Genomic DNA, 16,962 nt, shown 5'->3' with positions numbered 1-16,962 from the left:
TGGTGTTTACCTTCTGTTTTGTTCAAATGGACTTGGCCAGAAGCGTGGCAGTCACAAAAGCTGCATGGTGGGAAACTACTACAATCATACCTTACTCACAGATGCCACCCATTGTGTCAAAGTCACACACTCAACATGCGTAACCATGCTTAGAATCCAAAGAAAAAGCACCTATTTTGTCAAGAGAGCAGGAAAAAAATGGTTTATCAAATATAATGAAAGGATTAAATGAATGTACTGATTTGTGTTAGGTTGTGATCAACTTTTTAAAATTAACTACATGTGTTAAAAAAAAAAAGAAGAAGGAAAGAAAAAACAGTCTTTCTTCTTTAAAGGGTCAACCCATTGAGTTTACACATTAACCTGTTTAATTGTTATGAAATGTTCTCATTTTACAGTGTAAATTTCCTCTGAAAACTCACGCTACCTTGGTGTCCAAAGGCTATGTCATATAAGTAGTAGATATGAATAACATCGTTATTCTCTATAGGAGCCAGTTTTGCGTTGTTTTTGCAATTTTAGCCAGCAGGTGGCACTTCATGTAGCAATAAGGAAAGTCTATTCTATCGACAGTATCTAATCTACTATGCTGTGCAAATTTGGCCCTTAGACATGGTTTGATAAAGTTAGTCTTATGCAAATGCTCTCCCTTTTTTCTGTCTGCAGGTAGACAGATTTACGTGTAACCAGTGATTACCGTAATTCATCCACAAAACAAGCTGCTGATGAATTATGCAAATGCTACATCTGTTTCCCTACAAATTAATCTCTGAAGGAAAATGGCTTTGTCACTGCTTGATAAAATCCATCTTTAGATGACAGCAATGGCCAGATGCCAATGGAAGAAAAAATGTGATACATTTGATAAGTTCTTCTAGCAGACTTGTGGATAGTGAAGAATGATACTGGGCCATCTGCACCACAATATTCTGCTTCTACTCTACCATATACTGTTTTTGCTTTGTAAGTCTTGAGCAAGACTTTCCAGCAAAGTGTTTTTGAAGCAAGGATACTCCAGCCTTTCTGAAAGTTTTTCTGTATGACTATTTTCAGAGGAATACTTTAGTTTATTAAGCCACTTAATACTAACCTATGAATCATTCACAAAAAAAGGCACCAAACTCAAGGGATGTCTATGCATAACAGACAGCTTGAAAAGAACCATTTTAAGTCCTATCTTTATCCACTTTGTTACCAGCAGCCAGAAAATCTAAAGTGCCAGAAACAACACAGTTTGACGGGTATAAAATTGTTTTCTTTTGGGATTTTTTGTGCTAACAAGGTGACTCCCAAAGAGCTTAAAAACCTATCTTGGCATGGTGAAGCTGTGTCATGACAAGATTTGAAGAAACTGGACAATTGGAGAACAAAAGAAAAATAAAAAAATAGCGTAAGACCAAAAAGTTATCTAGAGCAGTTGAAGAACATCGAAAGTCATGCCTTAAAAAGCAGGGGGGGAAATCCAGACATGACCTGACGAGGGATCTCAGACATGCATCTGGTCTATCAGTTGACTTATCTACAGTTCGCCAAAGCATCATAAAATAGTCGTAGTGGAAGGTTCGCTTTCAACAATTCATTCTCAAAGAGGGGAAACAGGCAGAAAAGGCGGAGGTACACCAAATTACACAAGTCTGAAAATCAGTGGTAACAGGTCTTATGTCAGAAATGAATCCAAATTTGAAATTTTTGGTTCAAATCATGCTGGACCAACAGTGAGAGTCTGCATTATGGTTTGATACTAACTTTACAGCCACCTCACTGCATTTTAGCTAGTGGTGTTGGGGATCTGGTCAAAACTGATCTGAAAACTGATTTGTAAATACAAAAGAGTACTGTCAGATTTCGAGCCACCACGCAATACCATTAGCAACAGCCTCACTTTCAGCATGACAATGATCATAAGCACACCATTCATGCAAGAAAAGCACACCTGGACAGAAGAACATACAATGTAACACTATCAGCCATGGATTGGCCCAAACCTCAGCATTACTGAATCTGTGTGGGATCATATTCACAGAGAATGGCAGCCAAAATTAAATGAAGAGCTTTGGAATCTTCTTCAAGAAGTCCGGATAACTATGCCTGAAGACCACTTAAAGAAATTAGAAGAAGGCTGTCTACGAGAGTTCAAGCTGTGTTGACGATTAAAAGCGGTCATACCAAATATCGACTTTCAAGCTTATTAGAATTGTACCAACTAGTTTTTTCTGCTTTATATAGTATATTTTCATTTATGTTTGCACATTTTTCTAAAAATTGTTGCACTTATGTCTCATTTCCTGGTTCACAATGTTTGTGCAGTACTGTATGATGATTTTCAAACACAGCACTGTCAATACTTTTACAAAAAGCACTTTTTAAAAATTATTAATTCAGTTCCTTTTGCTGCTTCTCTGGTTTTGTTTTGACCAAAACAAAGCTCTTACAATTAGCACAAGTTAATGCTGTTGGTATATTTAAAGAGACTAAGTTGCGTTCATGCACAATACAGCTCTAATTTTCATCTATGAGTTTACTCACAATGAGCCCCAGGCTTGCAGTGTCAAAGCTGTCCTACCTTTACAACCACTTCCCTGTGAGTTCAGTGAAGTATGAAAAGCTGTATGTAAGTATTTTTGGAGACTATCATAAACACCTCCTGAGATGTTTATGATAGTCTTCGAGGATATGACCTTGCTGCTAGTTCAGACTTCTCCTCTAATGAGTATGATGGCCTCTGGTTTTAGAAATTCTGATGCACTACCTGCCAACTCTTGGTCATAGTGTTAATTAGTTTTGATTACTTTTAAATAAAAGTCAGACAACATAAGATTATTTTAAATCCTAACATGCTTTTCCTGTTTTTAGCACCCTGAATAACATCCCCAAAATAAAAGCATAGGATAGAAGCTGCTTCTTATTTCCATACCACCGTCTACTTACCAACATTTTCTGTGTATCAACACTAAGCAAAGGACCTTCAAAATGGGTTCATCTAAAATTCTGTATAATGGCATAATTTGTAATCTTTTCATCATAAGTCAGTTTTCAAATCAGCTAAAGGTACCCTGATATGCATTTACCAAACTGACCCTGTGCTTTATTCATCCCCAGCATTAATATTCCTTTGAACTAAATGTCAGGTTCATCTGTAAGGGGTCCAACCCTCAGCAAGGGGCCAAGGAGAATGTTAATTATTATGGGAGCAAATTGACTTTCAAGTTCAGAGGTTGCTTTAATTAAGCAAAAGCAACTTGATCTGCAGAAGCACAAACTGCCCTAAGACTCACCGCATGGCTCCTGGAACACCTGAGAGCACGACATTTGATTGTGACCGTTGCACAGTTTGTGTTGGTGTGTGCAGAAAAAAATGAAAGCAAAATCAAGCTCTTTGATTTTTTGTGTACATATATTTCAGACAGAGATTAAGCATCGACACCTTTCAGATATTCCTGTGTTAAAACGTTTTACTGCGAGAGTTTCAGCTTACTGGAATTATTGATGACGAAAACTCCTAAAAAACTCTTTGCAAAAAGGGAGTTTCTTTCTGGGGAAACCAGTGACTTTATGTCGATCAGATGGAATGAGCTTTGAAATAGCTAACCCTTTTGGATGGTAGTGGATGAAGTGGATGAAGTATCTTCAGCATAGCCTTTCATACGTATTTTTTCTCTGGCATTTCTAGAGGTAATTATTCTGAGCAGCAGAACGAACAGAGAAACCCAAAACTGCACTCATAACTTTTCAGCAACACAGCTGACAACTCTGCATCACTGCTAACACCGGAGAAGCTGGCGCAAGAGCAAAGAAAAATGATACTTGGCAAGCTCACATCATTCACATTTGGCTCAAAGCACCACTGTGCCTAAATGTAGCCCAACATTTAGACACAAATAAAGTGTCTACTTTATTTCACACTTTATTTGTGTCTAAATGTCTAAGCCAGGTGGCAGAGCACCTGGTGGCTGTGGCTCAGGTGGTAGAGCCGATCAGCTACCTGAAACATGACCAACCTTCCAAGTTATTGAGAAAAAATGTGTCTTGTATTCTATATCATAACTTTGAATTTTGATTTAGTCTAAATTTAAACTATTTATGTCATACTTTGACATAAACAGGGCATGATCTCTTGCCTCACCTACAGGCATTCTCAAAATGTATTTTTTATTTTCATGATTGTTTTCACCCGTGTAACGCTGATCTACCACACCAAGTAAGATGTGCAAAGACGTCCCTGAGACAATCCAACACATAACAGCAGGGTGCAGAATATATAGGACCATCTGTACTGAGTATGGTCTGGAAGTCCTGAAGTCAGATGGGGATACAACCATGGGGTGGTTGAGAATGACCAAATTAAGATTCTGTGTGACTTCCAGATAAAGACAGACAAGTTGGTAGGGAACGACATCTGAGATCTCTGCCCAGAAGAGCGTGTAGCACATGGGAATTATATATATGTGTGTGTGTGTGTGTGTGTGTGTGTGTGTGTGTGTGTGTGTGTGTGATTCACAGCAGAATGACTAGACTCCTCAGGCCCAGATATCCTTCAAAGAAAACCAGTTTTTGCCCCTTGTTTCTGCAGTCCTATTGTTTTGGTCATTACAAGAACTTTCATACTCAGTTCTCTCCCCAACAACATACTGGGCCTATAAAAGCCTTCTTCAGACCTCCATCCTATGTTAACTTTGCCTCTTTATCTTACACCAGATACATCCAACAGACATGTGGAACTCTCAGTGACACATTCTGGCTTACCCCAAGGGTCAAGACTAATTTGGGAACTGCAGAAAAGATGTGTGGTGTCCCTCTGTGGGTTTAGCAGATTGTGAAAGATGTGAGCAAAGAGAAGACAGAGCATAACTGCTGTTAAATGATGCTTTAATTCCCTCATTCTGCAAACAAAATATTTGCTGTGCTTTGAGTGTTTGAAGCTGAAGGTATCTCAAAGGTAATTTTAGGCTGGCACATGTTCAATTACAATACATCTGCAAATGCTAATTGCAGATTGGTTAACAGTGCTAATCAGCAAAGTCATTATGATAAACAAAACAGAAGACACGTGAAATACTAATACGGAGAGCTGTCTGATGAAAGAAAAAAATCAAAATGGGAGTCATTTCATGGTATTCATAGATCCTATTGCAACAAGAGAATTTCAGCTTCCTCTGACTAAATTAGGTGGTATAAGCACACTGCTGGGGTTTAGCTACCTTGGTGTCCAAAGGCTATGTCATATAAGTAGTAGATATGAATTTTCTAAATTTAATCTGATTCTGCAATTTCATCATTCAACTGCAGTTTGCTGTAGGTTTATTGTCAAATAATGAGGTTTCCATATATATTTGGACACTGACACAAGTTGTTTTTTAACCCCTTTACTGAAACATATTCCAATTAAAGTTATATGAGGAAAACATCTAAAAAAACGCCAGGACAGTTTTGGATAAACATTCTTTGGACAGATGAAACTAAGATCAATCTCTACCAGAATGATGGCAAGAAAAAAGTATGGATATGATCCAAAGCACACCACATCATCTGTAAAACATGGCGGAGGTAGTGTGATGGTTTGTGTGTGCATGGCTGCCAGTGGCACCGGGATGCTAGCATTTATTGGTAATGTGACACAAGACAGAAGCTGCCAAATGAGTTGTTCAGAGACATACTGTCTGCTCAAATCTAGCTAAAGAAACTCAGGAGTTTAACAAAGCAAAGAAGTGAAACATTCTTTATGTCGTTCTGACTCCAGCTTGTCAGGTGTCCAGTGAACCAGCGGTCACCTGACTCAAACAGTCCTCATTTATGTGCTCTAAAACCCAAACATTACGGCTAACAGGTGGATCTTCACGTTTCAGTGCAGCTAATCAAACAACGGGGAGCCACCTATTGCTAAAGAGACAGACAGTGAAAGTGGATCGTATATCCTTGATTTCTTATAGGGCTGGGTATCATCACAGATTTCTAGAATCGATTCAATTCTGATTAAGTTACTGTGTTCGGGGCTCGCAAAATTTCAAAATCCCTGGTAGCCCTTCGGGCAGGGACTCTTCAGTTTTTGGTAGCCCAAAATAAATTTAAGTAGCCTGAATAAAAAAGAGAGCAATTTTTTGATTGATGTTTTGTTTCCTGTTTTGTTTCCGTTGCAATATTATACATTAAAGTATAATATTGTAACGGAAACAAAACATTAATGAAAAAATTGTTGAAACACAAATTACAACATTGTATAAAAATTACAATCATCAACTCAAATCCGCTAGAGTGGGATTTTCACGGCACATTCTGCACCACATCTCTGTGCGTTCATCATTTGTTTGAAGCCAGCTCACCTCCTGCAACCACTTTTCCAAGAATACATGCTTCTTTTGTGGTTCGGACTCCTGACATTTCTTTGGAGGTGGAGGAGCACCAAAGTAATTGCTTAAAGGAGCTTCTTCGACATCTTTAAGAGTTCTAAATAAATGTCAGTCCTCCTCCAGAAAATCTTATGTACGCAAACACGCGTTGCAACTTCTTATCTTGTGCGCGTTTTTTATTTTGACAGTGAATGCGCACCTGCGGACCACTTATGTGCAGCCCTGGTTATTTAGCTCGTCATATTGCAGCCACAGAAATTATTTTGTCCATGAAACCATAAAGCTGCACTTTCTCTTTGCCTTATAGTCTGATTTGTCATAACTTTTCCGTTTTGTGGTAAACTTTTCTTTGGCTGTCACTTCTTCACCCTGACCTGTCTTATTTGGCTCAGCAGAACTGAAATATATATCCTGCTGCTTTTACACACACACACACACACACACACACACACACACACAACGCTCAGCGATTCTCTGCGCGATCAACCTCTCACATGTTTAAGCTTGCTGCGGGAGATTTCACTTGTCATGTTTGCGTAGTAAGCTAACGATTGATAAGACGATGTCAGAGGAATTGGTGCGCAAATTATCATCACTCACCAATCAGTGCTGTCGCTCTCTATACACAGTTCGCGCGATTGCAAAGTGAAAGCAAAAAACAAGCGCAAATTCAAACGTGATTTCAATATGTCACATATTGACAGTGGCTCACCGATGCCAATGACATAATTACCCAGCTACATTTCCGAAAGAATGCAAAAGCATTGACATATATTTTTCCTTCCTACAATAGGCCGACGGGCAGGGCAGAGATAGATTTTGGTAGCCCGACTGGAAAAATCGCTAGCCCCGGGACGTCGGGCTAGCGATTTTGAGAGCCCTGGTGTTGTGTTGTGATGTATCATGTTGTACGTAGTGCTGACGTGGGACAGTTTTCCAATTTCATTGTACTAGTGTACTATGTATGACTCTGCAATGACAAGAAAGAGTTATCTCATCTTATGAGGTCCCGATTCGATTCAATCCGCAATTCGATTCATTTCGATTTAATTTTGACTCAGACAGTTAGAAATATTATAATTCTGGTCATTTTTCAGTACTGACACTTGTGAGACTTCATCAGAGGTGTAAACATCACAGCAGCCTTTGTGTCAAAGTAACTGAGGATTAAATACAGAAAAACATGAAGGAGATTGTCATGCGGCGGCTGTGTGAAGGCAAGAGAGGACCCAAATGCACGGCTCTAGACACACGGGGATGAACTCAAAGGCCGGTCTTTATTAACAGGAACATAAGAAGTCATACAAAACTATACTGGGAGCAACTAAAAGCTGAGGCGCTGGGAAGACACGGAAATTGCACACAACCTAGAGGGACGACGCAACACAGAACAAAGGGACACTCTGACATAAATACACAGAAGGTAACGAGGGAAGTGGGAACACACGGGGAACACAGCTGAAGACAATTACTCATGGCCGAGCAGGGAGGACACGAAACTGACGATACTGACACCAAGATGTGGACCTTAAACACAACACAGTACACAGAGATGAGCACGGAGAGAGAGAGGCAGAGAGAGAGGCAGAGAAGAAGGATGAATACGAGGGGATGAGGAGAACACAGAACACATAGGATGGGAACACGGTACCAGAGCAAACACCACAATAAAAACATGGACACAGGGGGAATCCAAATACCAAACCAAACAATCCAATGGACATAAGAAACAAAATACAAAACTACAGAAAAACTAAGAACACTGGGTCAAAATGACCCAGGACCATGACAGTACCCCCCCCCTCAAGGGCTGGCTCCAGACAGCCCAAACACAGGAAAACAAAAACCAAACAGAAAACGACCCAGGGCGGGCGGCGGGGGCCCAGGACGGAGGGCTCGGAACAAAAAACAAAAACGAACAACAGAAAACACAGGAGCACAAGACCAAAGGTCAAACAAAGTTCAGGGGGCCGACCCAGAGACCACAGGCACAAGAGTTCACGGGTCACATGGTCGGGGGGCCGACCGGGCGGGTGGCACAGGTGACAGAGCCGGTCCGGAGGCCGGCCGTGCGGAAGGCAGCGGCGATGGCGAAGGGGGGGACGACGACGGAGCAGTTCAGGGGGCCGACCGCGCGGAAGGCAGCGGCGGCGGCGAAGGAGACGACAGAGCAGTTCAGGGGGCCGACCGCGCGGAAGGCAGCGGCGGCGGCGAAGGAGACGACGGAGCAGTTCAGGGGGCCGACCGCGCGGAAGGCAGCGGCGGCCCTCCAGTCTCAGGCGTGCTGGCCATGGCCTGGTGGGCACAGGACCAGTCGAGGCAGGACCAGACGAGGCAGGACCAGACGAGGCAGGACCAGACGGTGGCGATGCGGGGGCCGGACCAGGCGAAGCACAGGCTGAGGCTGGACCAGACGAGGACGAAGACTCGGAGGCTGGACCAGACGAGGACGAAGACTCGGAGGCTGGACCAGACGAGGACGAAGACTCGGAGGCCGGACCAGACGAGGTTGCAGAGGCCGAGGCTGGACCAGGCGGAGCTGCAGAGGCCGAGGCTGGACCAGGCGGAGCTGCAGAGGCTGAGGCTGGACCAGGCGTAGCAGAGGCAGAAGGCTGAACAGGCTCCTCGGGCCCTCCAGCGGAGACAGGTGGCTGAACGGGCTCCTCGGGCCCTCCAGCGGAGACAGGTGGCTGAACGGGCTCCTCGGGCCCTCCAGCGGAGACAGGTGGCTGAACGGGCTCCTCGGGCCCTCCAGCGGAGACAGGTGGCTGAACGGGCCCCTCGGACCCTCCAGCGGAGACGAGGAGGTGCTGGCTGGGCTCACTGGAACCCCCAGCGGACGAGGTAGATGGCGGCACGGGAGCCGCGGAGTGCTGGATGAGCTCATCCGAGCTTCCAGCAGGAGCCGATGTAGAGCCAGAGAGAATTGGGACCCCGGGCTTAACGTTAAGCTGGCTAGAAAACTGCACTGCTACGGGGAACTGGGCCAAAGGTTCAGGTGCGAGCTGAGCTGCTGGACACACGGGGACCTGAGCTGCTGGACACACGGGGACCTGAGCTGCTAACGGTGGAGAAGTAAATGACTGCACAGGGGACTGAACTGATGTCTGTAGTAACGGTGGTGGTGAGAGTGGAGTAGGTGGTGGAGTTAATGACTTCACAGGGGAATGAACTAGAGGTAGTGACGGTTGTGGTGCTGGTGGTTGAGTGGGTGACTGTGCTAAAGGAGGCTGCACTGGGGACACTGGAGACTGCACTGGGGAAAGCAGAGCTGCAGGAGACTGCGCTAGAGACTGCAGTGATGGTTGTAGTGGAGGTGTGACGGGTGGAGGAGTGGCTGAAGTGGCTGCGGGTCGGGCGGCTAGTGGCTCAGCTACAGAGTGTATTAATGGCAGGGTTATGGGTTGAATGACTGACTGAGGGGCATCCTGTGCAGCTGAGTGCAATGATGGGTGTGGGAGCGGATGTAGGACAGGTGGCAGTGTCAGTTCCCCTGGGCCTATAACGCAGTTGAAAGGTGCAGGCACCTGCTGGACACCAGTCGCTCCCACCTGAGGAGTAGGTACAGGTGCAGAGACTGGCTGGGTCCTGGCGGGCCCCACCTCAGCGGTTGGCACAGATTTCGGCAGGGACTGGGCGGCTGCTGTCCCCACCCGAGGAGCCGATACGGGTGCAGGGACCAGCAGAGCCTCAGTTGACCTGGAAACCGGAACAGGGACCAGCTGGGCGCCAGCCCCCCTCACCTGGGGAATTGAGACAGGTGCAGGTGAGTGCTGGGCCGCAGCTATCCCTAGAACACAAAGGGCCTGGGAGGCGGGCCTAGAAAGAACAGTCTGCAAGAGATCGATTCCCTGCCCTGAGTGAGCGGATGAGGAACAGCGCTCTGAATTCGTAGCGTTAAGTGTACTAAAGCTGTAGCTTACAGGCACTAATGCATCACCTTCAGTGTGTACAGACTCTAGAGAAATGTGATCAGCTGATGCACCAACAGTCTTAGAGCTTCTTTCTTCGGAGCTAACCGTACTTATACTGACAGAGGAGGGGTTAATAGCCGATGTAAACATAGGTCTGTGCACCGGAGAGGCAGATGAAACAAAGTCTTTTACCACCGGATCGCCGGAAGCAGTAATCCTAGGGTAAACAGTGGTGGGTGTAGAGCCCCCTGACTCAAGAACATTTGAATCAGTACATACGTCAGAATGGACAATCCCCGGGGGTGATGGCTCAGAAGCAACGAGCTGGGGTCGAGCTATCACAGGAACATTTACAGTCTTGGATTTTACTGTTTTACCATCTAAGGGGGCAGGTAGTAAAGCCCCAGGGGTGAGCTTAACTGCAAAACAATCATCCTCAGCAGACACACAGGTAAAGGGCACAGAAACAGGTGTCTCTAACTCAGGAAATGCTGACTTTGAGTTTTTAGACCTAGGAAACACTAGCGAAGGATGATCTTTCTCGAATATGAGTCCAAACGTAGGAGAAACTGTCTCTGAGTTGACCCTCCGGGCAGTACAATGGTTCATAAGAAGTTCGGGTTCAGATTCAACGTTTACAGACCGTGAGCCTTTAGCGTCTACGGCAAGAGTCACAGAGTTTGCATTCCTGCATTCAGAGTAGTGAGAACCAGCCTCAGAGTGAACAGAGAAAGTGTCTTTGTCACTCACCCCAGCCGGCTGCCCAGTAGTCCCGGAATCCGACTGAGGAGAGGACCGGCGACGGCGTCTCCTCCTTAATGAGGGAACGGAGGTGACGGGGGAAACCGGTGATGATGCGGGGGTGACGGTCTCCTCATCATCCGACCACATCGCTGCTAGGAGAGCAGCGGGAGAGCGACGGTCAGAGCTGAGAGGGGATGGAGAAGGGCTCTGCGGCAGCGGCGCCAAAAAACCCTCTCGTTTTAGCAGCTGCTGTTGCGACACCGAGAGCCCCGTCTGCTGCTGCGGTACCGTCGCGGCGAGCTTAGTTTGCTGCTGCTGCGGCGGCTGATGGGCGGAGATCTCCGTCTGCAGTCGCTGTGGTGTGGAATCCCGGGAACGGACATTGTCTGCCAGCTCACGGGCTTGTAATGCCTCCTTAGCTCGGCTCAATTCGTCGATAAAGCCTTCATAGCAGGTGAGCTGCTGAAGGAAAGGGTTTCCCTCGATTATTGCCTTTATGGCGTTAAGTCCGACGGAAATTGTCCGTGAGTCCGAGGCGTGGGTTATTCGTTGCACCAGACTCTGTACACGGAGAATATCTCCCTCACGGGCGGAGCCTGCTGGGTCCGTTTCGTGGTTGCGTCGTTCTGTCATGCGGCGGCTGTGTGAAGGCAAGAGAGGACCCAAATGCACGGCTCTAGACACACGGGGATGAACTCAAAGGCCGGTCTTTATTAACAGGAACATAAGAAGTCATACAAAACTATACTGGGAGCAACTAAAAGCTGAGGCGCTGGGAAGACACGGAAATTGCACACAACCTAGAGGAATTGGTGCGCAAATTATCATCACTCACCAATCAGTGCTGTCGCTCTCTATACACAGTTCGCGCGATTGCAAAGTGAAAGCAAAAAACAAGCGCAAATTCAAACGTGATTTCAATATGTCACATATTGACAGTGGCTCACCGATGCCAATGACATAATTACCCAGCTACATTTCCGAAAGAATGCAAAAGCATTGACATATATTTTTCCTTCCTACAATAGGCCGACGGGCAGGGCAGAGATAGATTTTGGTAGCCCGACTGGAAAAATCGCTAGCCCCGGGACGTCGGGCTAGCGATTTTGAGAGCCCTGGTGTTGTGTTGTGATGTATCATGTTGTACGTAGTGCTGACGTGGGACAGTTTTCCAATTTCATTGTACTAGTGTACTATGTATGACTCTGCAATGACAAGAAAGAGTTATCTCATCTTATGAGGTCCCGATTCGATTCAATCCGCAATTCGATTCATTTCGATTTAATTTTGACTCAGACAGTTAGAAATATTATAATTCTGGTCATTTTTCAGTACTGACACTTGTGAGACTTCATCAGAGGTGTAAACATCACAGCAGCCTTTGTGTCAAAGTAACTGAGGATAAAATACAGAAAAACATGAAGGAGATTTTTTTGGCCTGGTTTTTTATAGCAGATAACCTTAAAAATATTCTGCAGTAGAACAAAAACTGAAGAAAACCATGAATCAACATATGAACATTACCTAGTGCTGCTGAAGTGAAGCAGAGCAAAGTTACGGAGGTTTTATTAGACACACAGCTAAGCGTTTTGCAATTTGGCATAATTTTAAAAAGTTTAAATTTCTTCAGTATTGAACAGCAGAAATGAGGCTTTCTTGTCGGAAGTCATTTAAAAACAAACAAACAAAGAAAACAGCGGCTGACTCAACACAACGGTAGACTGGTGTGTAAGAAACAAGCGAATGATGCAGAAAACAGAGATTTGAGCGAGGAAGCTCTTCTTGAAGTACATTGAGAGAGAAAGACAGCTGGGCAGGAAGTGTGATTTTATCGTGGTGGAAGCAAAACTCAATTCATGACGATGTTTATGTGAAGAGAAATGTGAACTGTAGTTTTGATCTTCTTTCGCTGCTGGTTCAGTCAATTTTGGTTGGAGAGTGACAAAACCTGCAGCTTCAGGATCTGTGAGCTGTCGGCTTTCAGCCCCGACGGCGTCTCTGTCAACGTGCCGTCAGGTGAGAAAGGCGACATCTCACAGATTTTGATGCGTCGGGTCCGCGCTTTGTGTTTATGTCTTTGTGCAGAATCCGTTTACCTGCTCTCATTTACTGTTTTAGCTGTTTGGTGGTTGTTGAAATAGTTTTGTGAGGTTTAACCTGAGATTCTGGCATTTCTGGCAAAGAAACATTAATATATTAAAAAATCGGTTCAGGGTTTAATGAATCCATATCAATATATTCAAGTTAAAATTGATTTTAATCGGAAAATCAATTATCAAAACCCACCCCTAATTTCTTAACATAAAACTCATTGTTGCAGACGAGGCCAGCACAGAAGTGATCCCCTTAAACTGAGTTTTAGTGTCCTCATATTCCCCTGAGTTACTGTTTCTGAAACTAGTTAGCTAACATAAACTAATATAAGTCTATTAGCTGCAATCAACCAACCACATAGTGTCACATTCCATACTGACAGAAGACGGCACTAAACATGTTTTTAAAACTTTAACTTAAGCTCTTATTTAACCCCAGTTTCACAGACAGAGTTACATCCGTCAGCTTTTGAAAGCAGGGCTCCATGATGTCCATTAGCCTTCATATGTTTAGTGTTTCATGTCCTGTTTCAGTACCCCAGTTGAGATGATGGATATTTTAAGATCAAATCTGATCTTAAGTCTCTTTTATAATAGAGGCCTTGGGTTTTTTTTTTTTGGACAACACAAGAGTCGTTTTACTTGTTAGATCTAAACCTAATACAAATGCTCATGATGACATGTGCCAGTTCTGTTTTGTCAGGCGTCCCAATAGCCTGAAGTTAAAGGCTTGAAGTCACCCTCAAGGAAACTTGATTTAGAAAAAGAAAGCCAACATTGATTAAAGTATTCCTGACATAACAGAAGACTGCATGTCACCAGTTTAGACCAATCAAGATCAGGGCACTCATTCGAAATGGTGTGAAATTTCCCATTGTGAGAGAATCACATATGTTCATGACTGTGTCCCACGATGTCAAACCCCAGAACCCTAATTTACTTTTCTGTTTTTAATAGCAGAGTAAGATGAAATAATAACCCTCAGAGTGATGAAATGTCAAGTCCAATTATGCTTATGACAAAAGAGCCATGACTCGTCTACTTTCATGAAATGAAACTTCATGAAACCATAAGCAAAGCACTGGAGACCACTTTATTTGGGATTTTTACATGTTTTCTACAATGAGGACATGTTGCTACATGGTTTTTATTAATAACCCTTAGAAATCACAAAATATCCCATGAATCAGTGGAAATACTGGTTTCATATACTGTGTAACAAAGAATATTAACAATACTCAATCCAGATAGTTATTTAGTTTCTAAATGACAAGATTCTGTAGTATGCAGGAGATATTAGGGTAAATGGTAGTTGCTTTATTATTTAAAAATTGAGCAGTTCACTTGCCCCAGGATGAAACCATTTAGATCACAAACCAGATGACATGCCAAAGCCTCTGCAAAGCCAACTGTATAACTGAGTTATATGGTACAGTGCAAAAGTCTTAAGCCACCCTGCTCTCTCTCTCTCTCTCTCTCTGTCTCTTTTTGTAGAATTGTATAACTATGATTATTCAATGCAGCTTAAATTCTTAAGCTTTCTTGCAATTTCTTGTAATCTATGTAAATATGGCTTCAGGAATAGTTTTCCAGGCTTCCTAAAGGACATTCAAAAGCTCTTCTTTGGATGTTGGCTGGCTTTTTCTCCATTCTCTGTCAAGGTGACCTCACACACTTTTAATAATGTTGAGGTCAAAGATTTGGTGAGGCCAATCCAGCAACAACAGTGTTCCATTCTGTGTTTTCCAAGTATGCTTTTACTACACTGTGCACACGTTTACTACACACGTTATTATTGGGATCACTGTCATGCTGAAATATGAAGCTGCTGCCAATCAGCTCCTTTGCAGGTGGCCTTGCACGGTGGCTTCAAATGTAATGTTACTTTTCTGCATTCACAAATCTGTCAATTTTGACAAGATCCCCAGGACCACTAGCTGGAATGCAACCTCCCAACCATCCCCAAATCTCTACCATGTTTTACAAATGGCTGTATACACTCACTTATGTACCTCTCTCCTTTCCTCTTCTATACATTTTGTTGACTCAGTCATGAGATCTGTTGCTATTGAATGTCCAAAGAAAAACTTTGGAGCATCCTCGCAAAATGTGGAAAAGTATTGCACAAGACCATCTAACAAAACAAAACCAAAAAAAAGGATAAATAAATAAATTCTGGTTCCTTGAAAGTAAAATACAAAGAAATGAGAGGTGGCTCAAGACTTTTGCACAGTACTTTTAAAGTACAAAATCCCATTTTCATTCTGTTAGCTAAAAACTGGCCTTCTAAAATGACATCCACAGCCTATTCTGCACTGAGATTCAATCTAGTTATATTTCGCCTATATTTGCACCATGGACACGCAAAGAAGACAGAAATGCCTACAGCAAAATGTTTTAACATGGCAACGTGTCCTATGAATTTGTGCTAAGGACCTCAGGATTATGTAACTCTGTCCATTTACTCATAACCATCAGGAGTGAGAGTGATGTATTACACTGTAATAAGACATGCCACATATGATGAAGTCATATTATTAAAGAGCACTGAGAGCTTCACAACTTCACATTGTGTCCTTGATGTTTTGTTTTTTTCCAGAACTGCCTCCCTAGTTCACAAGTCCTTCACTTGGGCGAGTGACAGGAAACCAAGCTCGATTCCCTCTCAGCAACATAACTCAGTCTACCCTCATCTTGTTGAATTAAAGGAGAGCTAATCTTAATTGATGCTAATGGAAGTCAATGACAACCATGAGGAACAAGTGCTAATGTGCTTGAGCAATTAACCTAATATTTACTGGCTGTGACTCTTGGGAGGTGCTAGCTTATGTCTGTCTGCTCACTCCTTTTGCTCTCACATGATGTGCAACTGCTCAGAGTCACAGATAGGAGGGAAAAAGGTAGACTATTAGGGAATAATTAGAATTAGGGCGTTAAAGCTGAGTTAAGGAAAAGGAGTGATACAAGAAAGAGCAATTAGACTGATCAAGTCAATTTATCTATAGTTAAGATGCTAGTAGACTTATTCAGGAATAAAATATTCAGGAGTAGATATAGTGACACGTAGCACAGAGCAGGCATCAAAGACAAGTATGAAGTCAGAAACAAAATGGAAGGAGGAGGTATGGATGGAGATTGGTTGTAAAGCGGCTTGCAGATGTGGGTTAAACCAGCTAATACAAGGTCCTCTAGAAGCTAACAGGATATGTTGGTATCAGCTGATCTGGGCTAATCTGCAGAGATTGACTGAGCTTGACTTTGCGACTTACGTGAGATTATGGTATACTCAGTACGTGTACTTATGAATTCAGATCTGCACATCATGGTCAACAAAGGTCACAGATGTATACTGTGCTCGTGAGATAACTTTTACTTTGTCAAATCTTGCTGACTGCAGCCATTAGAAGGTGACACACTGCCATCAAGGGATGCACATGCCAGTATCAACCCTCAGACTGCAGCATAGAGGTGATAGTGTTCAAGACAAAATGATTCCCCACATTATCAACCTGATCAACCTATCTCTAATAATGGGCTATGTACCACAGGCCTGCAAGCTGGCAGTAGTTAAACTGTTGCTTAAAAAGCATCTCTAGACCCGGCGGTCTTAGCTAATTTTAAGCCAATCTTCAACTTTCCTTTCATCTCAAGAATTCTTCAAAGAGTAGTTTCAGTCAGGTTTCAGAGATCATCACAGCACAGAAACAGCTTTAGTGAAGGTTACAAATGATCTTCTTATGGCCTCTGACTGGACTCATCTCTGTGCTTGTCCTGCTAGACCTCAGTGCAGCGTTCGATACTGTTGACCATAAGCAGTATGTAGGAATGCTTTCTTTCATTTGCGCCAAATCTCTAAAATTAGAAATA

The 16,962-nt window shown here is 43.5% G+C and overlaps 2 protein-coding genes across 8 annotated transcripts in view; both read right to left on the bottom strand.

Annotated features, from left to right (window-relative positions):
- The window catches only part of astn1 (astrotactin 1), a 485,289-nt gene that overhangs the window by 409,312 nt on the left and 59,015 nt on the right, over window positions 1–16,962 (bottom strand). The gene's annotated exons all lie outside the window — the stretch shown is intronic.
- Window positions 3,923–11,635, bottom strand: LOC147309130 (uncharacterized). The gene is made up of 3 exons (XM_086271511.1): window positions 11,009–11,635; window positions 9,896–10,087; window positions 3,923–3,982 (listed from the first exon to the last, which is right to left on the bottom strand). Exons 1-3 carry the CDS (start codon window positions 11,633–11,635, stop codon window positions 3,923–3,925), a joined length of 879 nt encoding a protein of 292 aa, XP_086127637.1.

Source organism: Aulonocara sp. 'chitande type north' Nkhata Bay, linkage group LG18, assembly GCF_057382095.1.
Source record: "Aulonocara sp. 'chitande type north' Nkhata Bay isolate Kocher_YH1m ecotype deep benthic linkage group LG18, A_spYH_male_GT1.1, whole genome shotgun sequence".
NCBI lineage: Eukaryota > Metazoa > Chordata > Actinopteri > Cichliformes > Cichlidae > Aulonocara > Aulonocara sp. 'chitande type north' Nkhata Bay.
The sequence above is the reverse complement of the archived record's forward strand: the minus strand, read 5'-3'. Positions and strand labels throughout refer to the sequence as shown.